The sequence below is a fragment of the Vitis vinifera genome, chromosome 2 (assembly GCF_030704535.1).
Source record: "Vitis vinifera cultivar Pinot Noir 40024 chromosome 2, ASM3070453v1".
In the NCBI taxonomy this organism is placed as follows: domain Eukaryota; kingdom Viridiplantae; phylum Streptophyta; class Magnoliopsida; order Vitales; family Vitaceae; genus Vitis; species Vitis vinifera.
Window position 1 is genome coordinate 1,817,599 of NC_081806.1, and position 19,952 is coordinate 1,837,550.

Consider the following 19,952-nt stretch of genomic DNA (forward strand, 5'->3'; position numbering starts at 1 on the left):
TTATTCTAATGAAAATTATAGTACGTAAAATTCTAATCAAAGATATTCTTTGTTAATGATCCCAATCAAACATAGAAATACCCACGAAGAAACATTGTGAACCCAACTTTCAAATTTTCTTAATAATAATAATATAATTTGTACTAAATGCCCATACCAAACAATGGAACAAAGACACTCATGCCTTAATTAGAGATGCATATATTTTCCCTAAAGAAAATGAGCATCATCCTTCAATTGTTTTTGGCATCAACACCCCACGTTGGAAGCTTGATTGAAAATTTTGAAATGGTCACTTTCCAATACCTTAAGGTGTGGGGTCTCTCACTTTTCCTCTTAACGGTAACACAATGGGGCTAGTGCTATTGCCCACCCTACACCAACCCCACCAAGCCCCCCCTCTTTGTCCACTTCAATTTTTTGGATCCAAAACTAAATTTTGGTAAGGACTTTTCAATAAAATATATGGGCATTTTGTACCATTGCATCACCCACTTCCTTTTTATGTGAAAGAAGACAATTACAACATCATTATTGTTCCTATGAGTAAAACCCAAAATTCCCATTTGCAAAAATTCTATAGACTTCAACCTCATTTATCAAATCAGTAGTATTGCCTTTTTATTTTTTATTTATTTATTTATTTTTTACTTCAAATTTGTCTAGTGTGGTGTAATGGGTTACTCAAAAAGCTTTAACTTTTTGAATCAAATTATTAATTTAATATGATACATAGAGTTTTAATTACATGCCTTGTAAATGAAGAAAGTGGTTAACTTTCATGATGTATTACTTGCAACTTTAACCTTTTAAATTAAGCTAAACTAATAGCTTACAAAAAATATCATAATTCCACTTCATTGAAGGTTTCGAGTTTAAGTCTTTCTTTAGACTAAGGTGGTATTTGTTTTTTTACTTAATTCTAAATAGAACATTAATGTTTAATAGTATTAAATATTATATTGTTTGTTTTTGTAGTATTTTATTTCTATTAAGTATTAAAAAGTAAAGAAAAACCAATATGTTATTTTTTCTATTTAGAAAAAACTACATATTTTATTTTTTTCTATTTAGTAAAAAGTTTATAATAAGTCATAAAAAAATAGAAAAATAAATAACCTAAATTCTGAAAACAAATTGTTTTAAGCAAAAAGTTAAAAAAACAAACACCACCTAAAAATAGAGTTCTTTTTTAAAAAAAACTGATCATCCAAAAGTTTAGCTGGTATTTGATAATTGTTTTTTATTCTTAAAAATAAAAAATATAGTATTTTTAAATGTTTTTATTTTTTTCATTTATTTTTTGAGAAATATTTTAAAATTTAATTATATAAATATAAAGAATAATTAAAATAAAGCATTACATATTAAAGTCTTTCTTAAAAAAAATTTATATTTTCAAATAGGTTTTTGTTCTATTTTAATTTCTTTGAACTATATAAATAACTTAACATGGTATCAAAATTTTAATTGGATTCTTTGCTTATATGAAAAGGGGAACTTGTTTTTATAACCCATTACCTAGTAGTTTAACCTAATCAGTAGTTCAATTATGAGAGGTTTGGAATTGGAATGTTCCCCACAAGGAGAGGAGGATAAAATCAAGAAGTATATAGTAAGATAAGCTATTTTGGAGTAAATTTCTGTTGTAGTACTAGTATTTGTTTTGCACATGATGAAGCAATAGTTTTAAATGGCTTGAGAACTGAGAGTGTGATCATAAGGGGCCAAAACATGATGATAGAAACAGTGACAAATGGCTTCTATTGTCTGTCCCTAAATGTTTGGGATCAGCTGCCAAGGACCCAGAGGCTCTTTAACCTCTCCAGTCAAATCACCTCCACATATATGAATGTTACAGCAATGATTTCAAGATTGAATTCAAAAACTCCCACTGTTGATGGATGCTTCCTGCAAAAAAACCCCTTCATTTTTTGTACCCAATTGCTTGTTTAATTCTACAAAAACATTTTACATATGTATCATATATAGTACCCGAATATACTTGTCCTTACGACGTATTTAAAGCTAGTAAAACAATAGTAACCATATAATTTTAAGAAGCGATTATAATGAATAGAAGAAAATAAATTTTTTGCAGCATCAAAACACTTATTCAAATTTTAATATCATGTATGATAACTTGTTTTGTCTAGTTATTCTCGGCTATGCTCCGAATTAGAGCTCGAAAAACTTGAAAATTATTTTATATAATTAAGAGAGGTAATTATATGTATGTTATTAGAAAATTTCGTTCTAAAGACAATATGAGATATCATAATAACTTTATATATATATATATATATTTATATGTCTTAAGACATTGTCGATTCTCCAAATCAAAATATCTTCTCTTTTTTAATTTTATCTTACTCTTATTTATTCAAATTTGTATCCCTTTTTTTTTACCTTTGTTTTATGTGAATATTCCAGACCAAAATTATATAAATATACAAAATAATATAAAGGGAGGTGAAGTTCAACTTTTGTGGATTGATGAAAATACAAATGAACGGTTGAATATGACAAAGCTGAGGTTACCAGTTAGCAGTACCACAACTTCACAATCAGCCTAAAGAGGGCTCCCTTCTTCAGGTGATTGGAGGGAGTCAAAATTTTGATCGTTTTTCTTTATGATTTTCCAAAGGCAAGAAAGAAAGGTTCCGTAGGAAGATGAGAAGTATCTGACTTCACTAAGTTCTCAGGTCAGAAAAGGCAAACCCACACAGTTCCATGGTATATACGTACACTCAAAACTAAATGAAGGAAAGGAAAAGAAAAGAAAAGAAAAGAAAAAACCCTACCACAGGTCCACAAAAGACACCCAATTCTTATATTTTTATATGTATACTTGTAAAAGACATATATTCCCACTGAGGGATTTGGAATATTAAACTACTCTAATACTATAATAATATTTTTAAGACAAAAGGCCTCTCTCTCTCTCTCTCTCTCTGTTAAAGCAAGGTTGCATATTGAACGTCCACACACAAACCATTCGATCTAAAACATTCATTTCTCTTCTGCTTTTGTAGTCAGTTGGGAGAAAAAGAGGGGGGTTTTATCTCTTTGGAGATAGTCATTTCTTCATCTTGTTCTTTGCTATTCTTCATCTTCATCCTCCATGGATACTGCTCAGTGGCCACAGGTAGGGAGATCCATCATCTGGCCCCTGATCTTCTGATAGAATTGAAAATTTTTGTTCTGGGTACTGGGTTTTGGTTTTGGTGTTTGTCGTCTGCTTTTTGGTAAAGTTTGATGGACTTCCTGTGTTGCTAGTGCAAGTCCCCACTCATCTGAAGGTTTTTTTCACTTTTTTTTTAAACTCTTTTGATTATGAAGTAAAGGGAAGGGGAAAGGATTGATTTGTTATTATTATTTGTTTTTTTATTTTTTTTTTCTCTCTTTTTTGGCTGGTATAATCTTGAAAAGTGTAAAGCAGTTAGCTTGTTTTTGTTTGTTTGTTTGTTTGTTTGTCAGCTATCTTCTTTTGATCTGCAGGTTTCTGGGTGTTGGTTTTTTCTTTGTTTGTTTGATCTTGAAGCTGTGGTTTCTTTATGGGCGTTTTCATACGTTTCTTTTTCTTTCTTTTCCTTTTTGCTTTTAGGAGATTGTGGTGAAACCACTAGAGGAGATAGTCACAAATACATGTCCAAAGCCTGCTTTGGAGAAGAGGGCAAGACCTCAGAAAGAGCAAGCTTTGAACTGCCCAAGGTGCAATTCAACCAACACTAAGTTCTGCTATTACAACAACTACAGTCTCTCTCAGCCAAGGTACTTTTGCAAGGCTTGTAGAAGGTATTGGACTGAAGGTGGGTCTCTCAGAAATATTCCAGTTGGTGGGGGTTCAAGGAAGAACAAGAGATCATCATCTTCTTCTTCATCATCTTCATCTTCAGCTTCATCAAAGAAGCTTCCTGATCTGGTGCCACCAGGCTGCTCTCAGTCTTCTGCTCAAAACCCTAAGATCCATGAAGGCCAAGATCTCAACCTCTCCTTCCCAGCCGCTCAAGATTTCAGAAGTGTCTCTGAGTTCATGCAAATGCCCAGCATTGAAAACAGCAATAACAACACAAATAATAGCAGCAAGAGCCACATCACTTCTACTTCCTCTACTTCATCCCACCTCTCAGCTTTGGAGCTGCTCACTGGGATCACTTCAAGGGGGTTGAATTCCTTCATGCCCATGCCAATTCCTGATCCAAACACAGTTTACACAACTGGGTTTCCTATGCAGGAGTTCAAACCGACTCTTAATTTTTCTCTGGATGGGCTTGGGAGTGGGTATGGTAGCATCCAGGGAGTTCAAGGGAGCAGTAGTGGGAGGCTGTTGTTTCCATTTGAAGATTTGAAACAGGTCTCAAGCACAGCTGATCATATTGAGCAAACTAGAGAGCAAGGAGATTCAACTGGGTACTGGACTGGGATGTTAGGTGGAGGATCATGGTAAAGAAGATGAATGACAATCTGGGTCTTTGTTTTCTTTTTTTCTTTTTTTTTCTTTTCTTTTTTTTTTCTTTGGGTTTTCTGATTTCTCATGGTGGGTGGTGACTTTGTTTGGATTTCTTCAGAACTAACAGATAGGATGATGATGATGATGGTACATGGGTTTATCTCTCTTCCTTTCTTTATGATTATCTTCTCATTACTCTTTGATCGTGGTGGGAATTTGAAGCTTATTTTAGGTTGGCTTCAGAGTAAAGGTGGCATGGGTTACAGTACTCTTAAAAGGATAGAAGAAGAAATCAAGAACAGCCCAGATTTTTGGAGGGCAATAACCCAAGTTGAAGATGAGAGGGCTTGCACTATACCCCTTTATTTCATGTCATTTCTTCTATGAGCAGAAGAGGTTGCAACCCACTTCTCTTTTGTCATTGGTTGGCTTGGTACAAAGAATAATGTATAATGTTTCAAGTTTTTTTTTTCCCATGAGTTTGTGGATCAAAAACAAAAGTACTCTGTAGCTTCTTTCAATCGAGAACAAACTATTAAATTATTGTTGATTTTCTTATACTCAAATTGGGTTTCCATGGGGGCTGTTAATTCTTTCCCATTAATTTTCTGCAACCATACCATTGTTTTTCCCATTTTCCTTTCCTCCAAACAGGCTCGGAGTTTCAGGTCTCAGTCAAAGATTCTTCCAAGCAAGCAGTTGCATGAAGCAAAGCAGAAGTCCAGAGGAGAAACAAAGCAACCAGGTATGAGCCATGATCTCCACACATGACACTGCTTTAACAATACAGAAAAATACACCTCAATACAACAACTCTTGTTGATGAGAGCAACTACACCTACTATTTTCCCATAATCCAAACATTCCACAAGACCCCCTCACATTTGCCCCATTTCTATGAATGATCATTGCTTGCTTCCATGCCATTTCCACTTCCCCCTCATTTTTTTTTCCTTTTTCTTTTCTTATTGAAAGATTTGAGAAAGATCTGACAAACCCTTCTTTCTTTGGTCATGGTGGGGACCCACAAACATTCCCCTAGGCAAGTGTGCTGAAGAATAATCTCTCCCACTCAGTCCGTCCAACCAGATCCAGACCCTACATTTATTTAATCATTTATTTTTTGTTCTTTGCTGTAAGCCACTTAGTGTGCATAATAACTGGCAAATTTGTTAGATGCATGTACCACCTTATCATGGAGGTCCCTTTCTTCCAAATTGAGAGTTCTGATTCATCATCTCTTCTTCTACTCACGGCTGTTTGGGAAACCAGAAAATAACTGCTTCAGTCCATGTTCAGGACAAACATCCATTGTTTTTGAGCTAAAGTGAGAGAAGGATGGGTAGAAGTCGACCAAGATTTTCAAAGGCAATCTTTGTAGATATGGTGACAAAATCTAGAATGAACTTGGATGATTTTAAAAAGCTAAAAACACATCACTTTCATATGAATTTTGGGGGTTTTGTTCAAAAATGCTTTTTCACGCTTCTGGGTTCAGTTTCAAAGTATTCCAATGCTGTAGTCAACACAGGTTTGAATCCATCATCCTAGGTGAGTGGGAATAATTCAATACAGCAAATACAAAATCACAATGGGCTCAACTTGTGAGTAAATGGGCATGAATCTTCACTTAAAAGTTAAAATAGCTGCCAACAGCCCCCATTAGCGCATCCCCTTGCCATTTATCACAAAAAAAAAAAAAAAAAACTATGTGTCGTGTGAAAGCACAGAAATATTAGCCGACTCCACCAACCCCATTTGGTGGGTGTCAACATTTCAGAGAGAGAAAGTGAAAGTTCACATGCAGATCATGAAAAATATGATTTGGGGTGGACAAAGCCCTCCTAATTCCAGGGTTGAATGCAGGAATTGGGTTGCAAAGGTTGAAACTTCTGCAGTCAGAGATGAGGCTGCGCTATGCAAGTATCAACTAAGTAGCATGCAAAATGAATATTTCCACAGCACCCAGATCCAACATGATCCACTACAGCAATACCCAAGAATATCATCCATAAAAATCAAGGGAGACTTTGACCCAAAAATCAGGGTTCAGCCTCAACCAATTGAGGGGGAGTGCCTTTGAGAAAGGAGGTTCTGCTTGAGTTTTGTTCTTGGTTTTGCCTCCATTTTCACAGACAGTACTCATTCAATGTCAACAAGAGATCATACCAGCAATGGCAGGCTTTTTGAGAGGATATAATCATGGGAAGTAAAAGAAAGCTTCTAGCATGGGGGAAAGAAAAAAGAAAAATGTTTGAGGATTTGGATTTCCATGGATTAAAGAACAGCTATGGATTTCATCATTTGCAACTAGTAACAAAGGTGGAATACAATCAACAACTCACATGTTATTTCCAGGATCTACCAGAGAGCAGTACACATAAAAAATCTTCACTTTGAAAGGGAAAAAAATATAATACCCTTTCCAGATCAGGCATCTGTACAGGATATTAGCATTAGATTTTTAACCCAAAGTGATCAAAACCTTGTTTCAGTAAATCTGAGATTGCATCCTTCATCTGGACCCTGGTTCAGTGATCTGCATTGATTCCAAATATCCTGACCTTGTGCATGTTTGGGAACTTGGCAACCACTAGCACAAAAACTGCCAGTGTATTAAAGAACAGCATGGGGTGTTGGTAGTCGGTTGTATGCGAGGCTATTAAGTACCTGCCAAATGAAACATAGAGTAAGCAAGGCATGTTTCTTATCAAGGAGGATGTGAGTTTAAAAATAATTTCAAGGACTAAGGCATTTAATAGTTAAGGCTAACAGAACATTATCACAAGTATCCGTCAAAATAAGTCTTTACTTTCCACTGGCATGTTCTCTGTTCTTCATCATGGCAACCGTAAGTTAATTACCCATCAGAAATTAAATCAAATTTCTACTTGCTTAGAAATCTTAAGAATGGCCAGTGCACAAGCAACTGAGTGTTGTCTTGGAAGTCCCTGACAAATCAGAAAGGGACAAACTCATCATTTAGCAAAGAATTAGATCTAAAGGAGAAAGTCAACTTTTTTTTTATCAATAACGGCATACAGAAGATCGTGACAATAAACCGCTCATATTCAAGGATTCGAGATGCATCATTTTCCAAGCAAAAACCAGTGGAATACAGATAGCTCAAACCTTTCTTAAGGGACTCTTTCCAACTAGACAAAACCTCAGCTAAACTGACATAACTAATGTTGACCAAAAAGCAAGTATTTATTAAAAAGGAAAAAGGAAATTTTCCCACACCACCGTTTGAGCATAATAATTATGTTTGCCCAGATTGAACTCCTCACCTTCCAGGTGATAACTGATAAAGACATGCACCACCATTGTAAGGTTCTAGGCCATGATTCAGAGAAAAAAGGGGGGTGCCACTCAGAAACCTAAGGGGTTTAAAGCATTACAAAGGAAATGCTTAATCAAACAAACAGAAATTTATAGATCATCTTCAATTTCTTCAGTAGAGTTCTTATATACATAGATAGATAGATAGATAATTAACTCTAAGTCCCATGAACTTCAAACTTCTGAGTTCTCAATAGAATCATTAAGATTACAGCAAAAGCATCACATCCTTCCAATTATGCTACCACGAGAACAAAAGATCAGACAGCACGAAGAGAATAACATGCTGAGAAACAGCATAAGATACACATAGTAGCATAGTAACAGACATGGCAAACAATCATTTCCCAACTTGAAATAAATTACATCAGCAATTCCATCAAAGAGATTCACTTGTTTATTTAGCCTCAACATCAAAATCAAAAGATTCATAGCTGAAAAAATACTTACAGCACCAAGGGCACAACAGTGAGAAACTTTCTATTGCGAGTGAGCTGCTTCCCACTGTCTATTTGCTCCCACCAGGTTAGCCTATTGTAGATACCCTGGTCATCCGCGAATGGTGTTCCCTTCTTCCAGTGAAAGCAGTGATAAGTAACCTGCAGGACGACAAAAACCCAAATTGTATTAAGTAACATGAACTACAAGCAAAAATGACATATCAGAATCGCGATGGAAGATGACAAGAATTCATTTCTTAATCTACATCATTCCATAGAGAAATAACTTTTGATTACAACAGAACCCGCAAAAGCCGAAAAAACTGATGAAACGTTGCAAGTTCAAAAGAAATTTTGGTTTCTGTTAGGTTTTAAACGTACTTTTTCATGCTCCACATGCTATGCTCTCTTTTCTAAAAAAAATTCTTATTAACAAAAAACAAAATATAGAAATAACACAACAGAAAGACTCAAGTTTTTAGGTCACCAAAGCGTAAATGCTTAATCACACTGTTCAAGAAACAAAAGTTTGAAAAACGGTATTCATTATTGCAATTGATAATATGCATTCAAGTTCATTGATCCACAAAGTAGTTTCCAAGTTACCAAACAAACAAATCATTTCGTAACAGCAAGTGAAAACAGAGCAAATTCAAAACCCTAAACGACACAATTTACAGACAAACCACACTCAAAACTTAAATTCAACAAATTTGACTAATCGGAATCCAATCGTTGACATCTCCAAATCAAATCCCACATAACTCCACCTGAACCCCTAAGAATAAGATCGGAAAAAATGGGAGTGAAAGAAGAAGCGTATACCAGGAAATGGGAGAGGTGGAGAATGGTCCAGGCGGCGCCGGAGGAGCAGCGAAGGAGGGAGAGGACGAGGAGCCAAGAGAAGAAGAGGATGAGGATGTAGGTGGTCCAGACGCCGGGGTAGGTGAACCACTCGGTGTTCCGGTTGAGATCCGTTGGCGGCAGGGCCTGAACGTAGAGCTTCGCCATTAGAGGTTGAAACGGCGTCGTTTTCTGGAAGCAGCTTCAGGCCACGTATTTATGGAAGAATGTGGCTCGGGTTTGTAAGCGATTAGACCGCAGAGGGTTACAACAACAACGGACCAGGGTCCGAGACAATTGGTTGGTGAGGGTGGGACCAGGGTGTTTGATTTTTCCTCAATCAACCACCACTGTTATGTGTTCATTTTGGCTCTTTGTAGGCGTCGGCGGTGGATTAATTTCTTATTTTAAATTTTATAATACTTACTAAATATGATATTAATAATTTACAGAATTAATTAATTAAAAAAAACTTTTTTTTTCCATAAATATCTCTAACATATTTTGTAGGGGTTAGATTTTCAAATTGGAGATTATTTTGTCTTTCTAATCAAATAATCCTAATTTAATCCACTGAAGCGAGGGATATATTATTTATTCGTAATTATTAAATTCAACCCTTTGGATTTAAATTCTTTAATTTATAATGATTAAAATTTCCCCAACTAGGATTGGAAACTATATTAAATTAGTTAATAGTTGACATATCACTAATTTATTAAGAAGAGGAAATTAGAAATGGTCAATTATTTTTATTCATTTGTAAAATATTACTTACTATTTATTTATACATTTCATTTGAAGTTGATTCAATGTCTTTTTCAAATTATTTGGCCCATAGATACAAAATCTTCAATCAAACTTCAAAAAAAAAAACCAAACAAACAAAGACAAAAATAATATATTTTTTATAAAGATATGTTTGATAACTATTTTCAAATATATTTAAAAAAAATCGAAAATCTAAAATACTTTTAACTCCTTTTTAATATTTTTAAAAATAATTTTTTTATCTGATATTTTATTTTTATTCATTTTACATGTTTGTAATATATTTTTTTAAACATTCTTTAAAACAACAAATGAAAAAGGTAAAAAACAATTAAAAGACATTATCTAAAAACACGACATTCTATTTTTTGTTCCTAAAAACAAAAAATAGAAAAATAACTTTGTTTTCCTAGTTTTTTATTCTTCAAAAAAAAAAATTCATAAAATTAAAAGCCAAATTTATTATTTTCAAACATTAATATTTATATTATAAACGTTTCTAAATGACTTCCTATATAACCTAAAATAAACTAAATAAATTTTTTTTCCTTGTTTCTTTTTTTTTTTAAACCCTGCCAACCCTTTTTGAAATTATAGGACTTTTAACAAATTGTAAAATAATAATAATAATAATAATAATAATAATAGTAAAGAGGGGTATCTTAGAAGCAAAATCTACCCCAAATAGATGATGGCCTACACAAACTCCATCCAATACAATCATAATTGTAATCTATTATGTATTAGTGGGGATCTCATCCATGGCTCTATTGAGTAGAGTAGGGTTTAAGTTTATAGAATGGAAGAAAAATCAAATTCTTAAAACCCTAGATACAGGAATAGGAATGAATGATAACCTCACCACCAAGCTAGAAGCTAGACGCTTGGTATGAATATGAGCTACCAAACCCAGAAAAATAAACAAAGCAAGTTGATAAGATGCCTGAATTTATAGTTATCAAGTGGAACCATTATTCCTGGGGCCACTGCCAGACTACATGAAAATGAAATGAAATAGAGATTAAATTCAGCATTACCGTCCAACCCATTTTATAATCTCATCTTACAACAAAACCAGGGCAGAAATCAAAGGCTGACTGCAGCGTTGCCGACTTTGTCCAGCCCCTCCACCAGTCTTCTCTTTGCAGACTTGGTTCTGTAACACCAGACCTCAAAAGCTTCGCTCAAATCAGGATACCTCACCTGCTCAGTCTTCATCCAGTCTGCCAGAATATCAGCTTGATCGTTTGATGGCAGTGCCAGTATCAGTGAGATAATTGCGCCTTCAATGCTTTCACACAGGTCCTCATCCATTTTGTGGGGAAAACCCAGGTCTTCATGTCCTTTTGAATCCAAAAGAGGCTTCATTTTTCTTATGTAGGGAAGCCAGGTCTTCAGCAATTGCACCCGGCATGGGGGAGGAAGAATCACATTGCCATAGCCAACTGCTTCCAAGACCTTTCCTGTCACTTCTATCAGCTTTACTTTCAAACCCCACATGAGAGAATCAAGTTTCCTGTCCTCAACCACTGTCAAAATGCGTCCAGAGATTTCAGTCCAGTTAGAAACAAATTCCTTCATCAAATCCATCTTGGGAAGTATATTACACATCCATTCAAGGTCTGATAGGCTCCTCAGTACTCTATCTTCCACTGCCTCAGATGTAAGATCAGACTCCAAAAGCAATGAAGATAATTCCTTTTCGAATGAAGAACAAATCTGGGAAAGGCCCATTTTTACCACCAATTTTACTTCATCATCTGCTGTAATCAGTGATGTATCTTCATCTTCCCCAAGCATGTATTCTACTTGTTCCTGAGCAGAAGTTTTAAGCTCATCTCCAAAAGGAAGACAGGGTGCTGCAATGGATGTGGCAAATCGAATTGCAGAAACAAAAACATTTCTTGTGGTGCTTAGATCTACAGGTTGTAACCTGGCCACTATGGGCATGGCTACTGGACCCAGTTTCGAAACTGCTTTTAAGATCTCCTCCTCTTCCTTGTCCTCCCAGGGAATAGCCTCCAAGTACTGGATGCAACTCCGTGTGATTTCTTCACAGTGTAAGGCAACAGCCACCTGAAGAATCCCAATAGCAGTCTTAACAGAATCGAAAGAGTCAACAACTGAATCCTCAGGCAGATAGAGCAGCCTCAAAAGACTAACGTGATGATCATAATCAAAATCTGAGCAGTGAATCTCGATGCAAGCTGTAGAATCCAGATGAGAGAGCTGGTCTGCAAAGAACTTGCTCTTGTTTATAAGAATGGAAGAGTGAGAGTAGAACCATTCCGGCCTGCCTTCTCTATTAGTCAGTCGTACGGTAATGTCGCTAGTACTCCTGTCACCAAGTGTGCATGACTTGGCTGCTCCAGCTTTGTCCATGTGTGAAGGGAAATACAATAAAATTCATGCTTTATGCAACTGGGAGAATAGACCTTCAAATTGATGTTTAACTGGACAAAAATATACAAATAGATCCTCATAAATTAAAAAATTATGACAACCTTCACTCATTTTGAACAAAAATGGAAAATCTGAAACTCTTCGAACCACGAATTTCATTAACATCAAGAAAATGTGACAAATGGGACGCTCAATACCCAAAATTCATTTCCTGCAGCAACAGCTAAATTATTACTAATTGTAACACCATCTAAATGTGTGACTACAGTAATTCGAACAGCTAAGTATGACTTTGATAATGATAGCATAAGTCCAGAGAAGTAAATTAGGAAATAAACTGATCACTAACCATCAATAAGTTTAACAGCTAAGCATGACTATATGATGATAATAGAAATCCAAACTATTTAATGACGAAGATCATAACAGATTCATAACTATCTCAAGTATCTCTCAAATACATCTGGCTCTGGCTTGTCAGGTCATTGAGGATGGAAAGAAAAGTTATCAATTCCCAGTTCAGATAGAGCAGGAAAAAAGCTATCCTAGATTCAATGAAGGGCAATTACTGATGTGGCACTTTCAAGCTAATGACCCGACCAATCCATTCATCACAAAACGATGCATGGGAATTGCAAATTGCGTGGTTGGCCCTCTAAGCTCACCGTAACCAATTACTACAACAAAAGAGCAGCATACTAGTCAATTCATTTAACAGCACTCAAAAAGCATTGCATGATACCAATTTGCCTACCCGGGTACTGAGCATCTCAAACCAGCATTTCCACAATTCGAGCTTAATTTAGAGGTATTTTGACAAACATATTATCGGCATCGATGAAATGAAGAATTCGGGTTTGGGTTAGGCTTCGACAATAATGAAACCCTAACATTGGAGGCCTTTTTTGAAAGGCAGAATCTAATGGATGGAAGAAACTATTTGGAAACTTTAAAGATTATATTTATTCCATTTCTATAAAATACTTGAACTAACTTCTATTACTTTTTTCTTCAATTTATATTCTTACAGGTATCAAATTTCAATCATTTCAAACCTAAACCCCACACCACTTCCCATGATTTCCAGCATTCAAAAGCTAAAAGATTTCCAGTAATTCTACAATCCCAGATCGCAGATTTGTCCATACCTCCCACTAAAACCCACATTCAAAATCAAAACCTCTCTCACAGAAAACTCGATTCAATCTGAAATAAAATGAAGGGCTTCAACGAAAATGAAATTCCCATAGTACCTCTATATGAAAAATCTTAAAATAAATAAATAAATTAAACAAGAAGTCACCTTTAAATGAACTTGATTCAATCGCAGAGATGGGTTCGAATCTAGCCGCAGAGAATCTGCAATTTATACTCGATTTGATCGAGATTTTTGAAATGTGAAGAAGGCATGGATTAGGGTTCTGCAGTGATGAGAAACGAGAATCCAAATGACTTTTAGGCAAGAATGTCAAATGACGAAAAGGACCTTTTAGTGAAGTATACCAAGATTAGTGACAAATGATTGGAGAGATGATGTTACTTGTTTTAGGACAATAATAATAATAATAATTTCAAAAAATTAGGAAAAATAAAATTTAACGACTCATCACCATATTTTTCAAATAAATTATCATAAGAAATTGAAATTTCCAATTAAATTTTATTTCTATTATAATATCTAATAATTTGTTAAAATATTTAAAATTAGCATAAATTTAAATAGTAACTCATTTAATTTTGAAAATTACTAAACAATAATATAAATTTCTATAACAAATTCTTTATCAATATTTATATAAGCAAAGAAAAATTGAGAATAAATTATTCATCTCCATACTCCATATTTCAAACTTACTAATTAATCTTTAAATTATAAAATTAGTGTTCTCAAAACAAAAATATGAACTTCTTATTTATACTTAGATTTTGATAGCACTGATTTTATAATTTGAGGATTAATTAATGGGTCTCAAATTTAGGGTGTGACATAATGCATCCCGACATTGTATATAAGAATATGATAATATTTTTGTTATCATATAATTTATTTATTCTAGTTAAAATACTTTTGAATCAAGAACATTTTGAATTTATGGGACTAAGTTGTTAATTTTAAAATTTGTTCCATTTATTTCTCAATTTTTTGCATTATTATATTATTTTTTGTTGTTTAGGAAGCCCTTCAATATTAATGAATACTCCAATAATATTAGTGAACATGACATAAATTAAATAAAAAATATGAAATATATAAGTTGTAAAAAGTATAAAAACAAATTACCTAAAATCTAAAAACAAATTATTTTCAATAAAATGCTAAAAAAACAAACATTCTCTAAGAGTTTGTTTGATAGTATTTTTATTAGAAGTGTTTTTCTAAAGAACAGTACAAATGATTTTTTAGTTTTTTTTTAAAGTATTTTTTAAATTTTGTTAAACTTTTGAATTTTCTTTTCAAAAACACTCTGAATTTACAATATTTGTACAAAATCAAAACAAACAAAAAAATTATAAACAACTTGTCAAACATCCTAATTTTTATAAAATGCTAGAAAGTTGTTTTTTATTCTTTAACTAAAAAATAGTTTTTTAAAACTAGTTTTAAAAAACATGATCAAACTGACCCTTAAATTTTCTAATTTTAAGTGTTTTATGCTATTCAATTTTTTTATTGTTAAATTTTAGAAAATTTAATAATTTCTTATATTGTCAAGTATCACTTTTTTTTTTTTATAGGAAAAATGGTTTTTTAAAGAAAATTTTTGGATAAAAGTTTATGCATAAAAAAACTCAAAATTTAAGAGTCAAGATAAAGAATGAATCCTAAAATGATTAAGAATTTAATTTCATATTTACCATAAAACAATTAATCCTAAACTTGTTAAGAATTTAAATTTTTTACCATATAAACAAAATTAATATTCCAAAAAAAAAGACTCCTTTTCCTTTCCTTTTTTTTTTTTCTTTTTTTTTTTTGTCAAAAGTGAATATATCTATATAAACTAGCTCTTTCTCATGAACTCCCAAATGGCTTCTCCCAAGGTTCAATTGGTTGCTCTTTTCATTCTCTCGCTTGTGGCCTTTTCTCAGTCCATCGGTCAGCTCTCTTTCACTTTTTCTATCATATATTAATTTCCATGTTTTCTTTCAACGATTTAAAAACAAAAAAAAAAAAAATCACAATAGAAATAGCTTGCATTTCATGATCTACAAAATTGTTTAAAGAACTTAGAGTGCGTTTGAGACTGATTTTAGAAAACGTTTTTAATATTTTTAACGCTTAAATGATGAAAATTTTTAAAAATCATTACTAAACGGACTCTTAAACTCTATCCCAAAGTGGGCATATTAAAAATCAAAGAATTCGAAAATATGTTGACAAAGTTGAATGGGGGATGCAGGGCGTGACTGTGACTATGCTGGGCCATGTGAAACAAAGGCAGACTGTGCAAAGCCGTGCAGAATGAAAAATAGGGATCCAAACAATGTCTTGTGTATTCCTGATCCAGTTGGTGGTGGAGGCCGTTGTTGTTGTGTTCTTTCTTAAAGCCTATAAAGCCACCCTTTGATTGATAAATCTGGGTGACACTGGTTGAATGAAATAAAGAGATAAAGAGAAGTTTGTTCCATTCTTCTCTTCTTTCCTTTTTCTTTTATAGGGATGGTTTCTATCATAAGGAGTCTCTCTTGCTTCCTTGACTCGGAAAATGAGTTATTACTAGGACTGGAATTTGGGTAGATTGAATCGATTTTATGACCAACTCGAATTTAATTTGAATCGAGAAACAATCAACACAAACTTAATTTAATCCGAGGTACTCAATACAAATTCAACTTTATTGTTCTAAACTTGTTTGAAATTGGGTTATATGATTCAAATCCATCTATAATGTTTTAATTTTTTTATATATATATTTGTACTAAAATTTAAATAATAGATGAGAAAAGGTTTTTAAATAATACTAAAAAAAGGTAAAAGTAAATTTATATATTTTGCTAGAAAAGTAAAATAGTGTATGATATAAGTTTTTTCTAAAGTTGAGTTTTTTTTTTGTTAAATACTTTGATTTTTTTTTTATCTAATGATATATAAGTTTTCCTTTATTAAAAGTTAAGTTTCCTCTTATTAATTTTTTTTATTCATTTTGAAATTCACGATTAGTTAATATTTCATTAATGAAATGAACATATTACGCCGATAAACAGATGAATTGTTGATTCCTTTCTCCACTTTCTCATTGTCATACCCATCATTAAGAAGTGCATAAAAGAAGAGTATGAGAAGGAAGATCAAGAAAGGAGTTCAAAACGATAATGTGAAGAACTTCAAATCATATTGAAGTTAGAAATATGGATCAATGTACGGTTTTTCTTCTTCTTCATATCTTAGATGATTTGTTTAAGTTCAATATTAAACATCAAATAAAATTTTTTTTCCAACAATTCTATAATGTTTTGTATAATAAAAATCTAATTGAGAATCTTAAATGTTTTAAATCTAATTTTACACAACTTATTAAACTAAGTCATCGTCAACGACTAGTAATTTTTTATTTTTTTTTGTTGATTTCAACTCTTTCTTTATAGTAAGATTTTTTCAATTCTATAAGGGCGAGATCTTTATGATATGTTTTATGACTTGTTATTTTGATCAAACTTTTGTCTCATTAATTACACAACATCGATAATAAATGATGTTAATACTATATCAAGTAATAGAAACCTAATTAAAGATTCCAAAAGAACTTATACTATGTCATTAATAGTATTTGATTTCATGTGAATGACATTTTATACTATGCTATATCCAAAAGAATCTTATAAGATCAACTTGGTTCCCTAGGTAAACGATGATGTATTAATTTTTTGTAAAGTGAAGAAGAGTCAATTCCAAAAGAACGACATGCAATTATTTGGAATGCATTAACTTTGATTAATCTTGATTCTCATACTAATCAATATGAACTAAAAGTTCAAAACATTATTCATTTGTAAGAACTTGCAAATCAACTACCAGATGTTTTCATTGATGCAAAAAAAGTAATAAAATCATTTTTGTAAAGTCGTATGAACGTACATTATAAAATCAAATGTTTTTATTTAATGACTAATCTACCTATACACTTGAAAAGTACATAACATGTTGTGTAAATTATCATTTTAATAAGACAATTTTTCCGTTGTTAAGAGAAGAAGAACCAATTCCAGAAGAACGACGTGAAATTATTTGGAATGCATTAACTTTGATTAATCTTGATCCTCATACTAATCAATATGAACTAAAAGTTCAAACATTATTCATTTGTAAGAACTTGCAAATCAACTACCAGATGTTTTCATTGATGTATTTGATTTCAAGTAATAGAAACCTAATTAAATATTCCAAAAAAACTTATACTATGTCACTAATAGTATTTGATTTCATTTGAATGACACTTTATACTATACTAGATCCAAAATAATCTTATAAGACCAACTTGGTCCCCTGAGGTAAACGATGATGTATTAATTTTTTGTAAAGTGAAGAAGAGTCAATTCCAAAAGAACGACATGCAATTATTTGGAATGCATTAACTTTGATTAATCTTGATTCTCATACTAATCAATATGAATCGGAAGTTCAAATTATTATTCATTTGCAAGAACTTACAAATCAACTACTAGATGTTTTCATTGATGCAAAAAAAGTAATAAAATCATTTTTACCGATAGAGAATATTCCAATACAGATTGATGTCCCTAAAAGACAATTAAATAATGAGTCTAAGGCACGCATGAAGCATAGTAAACCTTGAAAAGGTAAACTCATTCCTTAGAAGAGGAAAACACAAGGAAAGATATATAAAAATGTGGCACTTTCAAAGAAGTTGCATCTAAAATGAGTTATTAAAATGATTAATCAATCTCAAACAACTCCTAAAGAGGTACAATTTAAACAAGTAGCCCTAAAAAAGACATATATTATACAATTAGTCTATGAAAATGTACAAGTACCTGATAATGATGAGATCTCAATTATCTCCTTACGTATGAAGAAAAATGGGGTTGAAATACTTTTGTCATTGACAATATATTTTCTTTCCAAATGGCTATTAACGTTATAAGAAATGATAAGAATTCCAAATCAGAAACTATGGATAAATGCCAACATAGAAAATATTTGTCAAAATGAGAAGTATTTGGATAAGTAGTCCAAACGCCTAAAGATGTCAAGCTTGTCCGATATAAATGGGTATTTATAAGAAAGTGTAATAAAAAAAAATGAAATCACGAGATATAAAGGGCGACTCATAATTTAAGGTTTCTCACAAAGACTTGGTATTGAATACGAGAAAACATATTCTCCTATGATGGATGCAACCATATTTAGATATTTCATTTGTTTAGCAATCTCAGAAGGACTGGATATACATGTCATGGATGTCGTTACTACATATTAATACGAATCTTTAGATAATAACATATATATGAAAATCTCTAAGGGGCTTTAAATACTTGAAGCAACTAATTCAAAACATTGTAATATATACTCAATTATGCTACAAAGATCCTTGTATTAATTAAGGAATCCAAAGACATGTGGTACAATCACCTCAATGAATATTTGAAATGGGAAGCATATGTTTATTATCTCATTTGCTTATATGTATTCATTATGTTAAATATTTGCAATTGTTATAGTATATGTTATAACAATTAAAATGAGAAGTCTATTTATTTATTTTGAGTGAGAGGAGAGGTGAATGAAAATAAGAAATGACAAGGAAAGGATAAGGATAATAATAAGAGAGGTATCGCATGAAATTTCAAATCCATAGAAACTAGATGTGTTTAGGTAAAACCTTAGGGAAGGTGAATGAAATTAATCTTTTATTTTATTACTTTTTCCTCAAAATCTCCACTTAACAAATTATTTATATTCATTTTTTACCAAAAAAAAGTCACATTGCCTTAAAGTTTTAAAAAAATGAATAAAATCTACAAATTTTCCAAAAAAAAAAAAAAAAATCAAAGCCAAAAATATTTTGAAAATTATTTAGGGATTTATTTCCTTACACAAAAAAATCTATGTATATATATATATTGCATAGATTTTTTTGTGTAATATAATAAATGCATAGATTTTTTTGTGTAAGGAAATAAATCCCTAAATAATTTTCAAAATATTTTTGGCTTTGATTTTTTTTGTTTTGGAAAACTTGTAGATTTTTATGATTTAAGACTAGTTAAGATAGATAACGAATATAAGGTACATATTTAGCATAATTGATGTTAAAGACATGAAATATACATATATATATATATATAAATGAATAAAAATCTACAAGTTTTCCAAAAAAAAAAATCAAAGCCAAAAATATTTTGAAAATTATTTAGGGATTTATTACCTTACACAAAAAAAATCTATGCATTTATTATTTTACACAAAAAAATCTATGCAATGTATATATATATGTCTCATCATGGTCATTCAGGCAAAGACAAGAAATATGGGATCATCCAAGCTTCAATTCACTTCTCTCTTCATCCTTTCCCTTATTTTCCTCTCTCATTCTCTTGGTATTTTTTTTTTTCCTTTAAATTTGTAATCTTTTTTCTTTTTATCCAATTTTTATTTAATATAAAAATATTATTTATTTATTGGGATGTAGGGGCCATGGCGCAAGATCCAGGGAGTGATTGCGACTTTGTAGGGTCAT

General features: G+C 32.1%; 3 protein-coding genes across 6 annotated transcripts; 1 reads left to right on the forward strand and 2 right to left on the reverse strand.

Moving 5' to 3' along the window:
• The first annotated feature begins 2,877 nt into the window (after positions 1-2,877).
• Positions 2,878-5,019, forward strand: LOC100266812 (dof zinc finger protein DOF4.6). The gene is made up of 2 exons (XM_002262667.5): positions 2,878-3,148; positions 3,608-5,019. The coding sequence occupies exons 1-2, from the start codon at positions 3,125-3,127 to the stop codon at positions 4,448-4,450; spliced, it is 867 nt and encodes a 288-aa protein (XP_002262703.1). The 5' UTR covers positions 2,878-3,124; the 3' UTR covers positions 4,451-5,019.
• Positions 5,020-6,720: 1,701 nt separating this feature from the next.
• On the reverse strand, positions 6,721-9,456 carry LOC100244495 (uncharacterized). Its single transcript, XM_002262588.5, has 3 exons — positions 9,061-9,456; positions 8,246-8,394; positions 6,721-7,123 (listed from the first exon to the last, which is right to left on the reverse strand). The coding sequence occupies exons 1-3, from the start codon at positions 9,244-9,246 to the stop codon at positions 6,985-6,987; spliced, it is 474 nt and encodes a 157-aa protein (XP_002262624.1). The 5' UTR covers positions 9,247-9,456; the 3' UTR covers positions 6,721-6,984.
• A 1,311-nt stretch (positions 9,457-10,767) lies between these two features.
• LOC100249644 (BTB/POZ domain-containing protein At3g05675) lies at positions 10,768-13,764 on the reverse strand. 4 transcript variants are annotated; one of them, XM_002262565.4, is made up of 2 exons: positions 13,556-13,764; positions 10,768-12,302 (listed from the first exon to the last, which is right to left on the reverse strand). In XM_002262565.4, the coding sequence occupies exon 2, from the start codon at positions 12,229-12,231 to the stop codon at positions 10,936-10,938; it is 1,296 nt and encodes a 431-aa protein (XP_002262601.1). In that variant the 5' UTR covers positions 12,232-12,302; positions 13,556-13,764; the 3' UTR covers positions 10,768-10,935. The 4 variants fall into 4 exon arrangements, with proteins under 4 accessions (XP_002262601.1, XP_019072284.1, XP_003631407.1 ...); XM_019216739.2 differs by having other exon boundaries at positions 10,768-12,221; positions 13,556-13,758; XM_003631359.4 differs by having other exon boundaries at positions 10,768-12,463; positions 13,556-13,731.
• Positions 13,765-19,952: the final 6,188 nt, after the last annotated feature.

Coding starts and splice junctions, on each gene's coding strand:
- LOC100249644 (XM_002262565.4), bottom strand. CDS start 12,231: ATGGACAAAGCTGGAGCAGCCAAGTCATGCACACTTGGTGACAGGAGT.
- LOC100244495 (XM_002262588.5), bottom strand. CDS start 9,246: ATGGCGAAGCTCTACGTTCAGGCCCTGCCGCCAACGGATCTCAACCGG. Junction 8,395..9,060: donor TCCACCTCTCCCATTTCCTG/GTATACGCTTCT, acceptor GTCGTCCTGCAG/GTTACTTATCACTGCTTTCA. Junction 7,124..8,245: donor ACTGTTGTGCCCTTGGTGCT/GTAAGTATTTTT, acceptor TTCATTTGGCAG/GTACTTAATAGCCTCGCATA.
- LOC100266812 (XM_002262667.5), top strand. CDS start 3,125: ATGGATACTGCTCAGTGGCCACAG. Junction 3,149..3,607: donor ATACTGCTCAGTGGCCACAG/GTAGGGAGATCC, acceptor TTTTGCTTTTAG/GAGATTGTGGTGAAACCACT.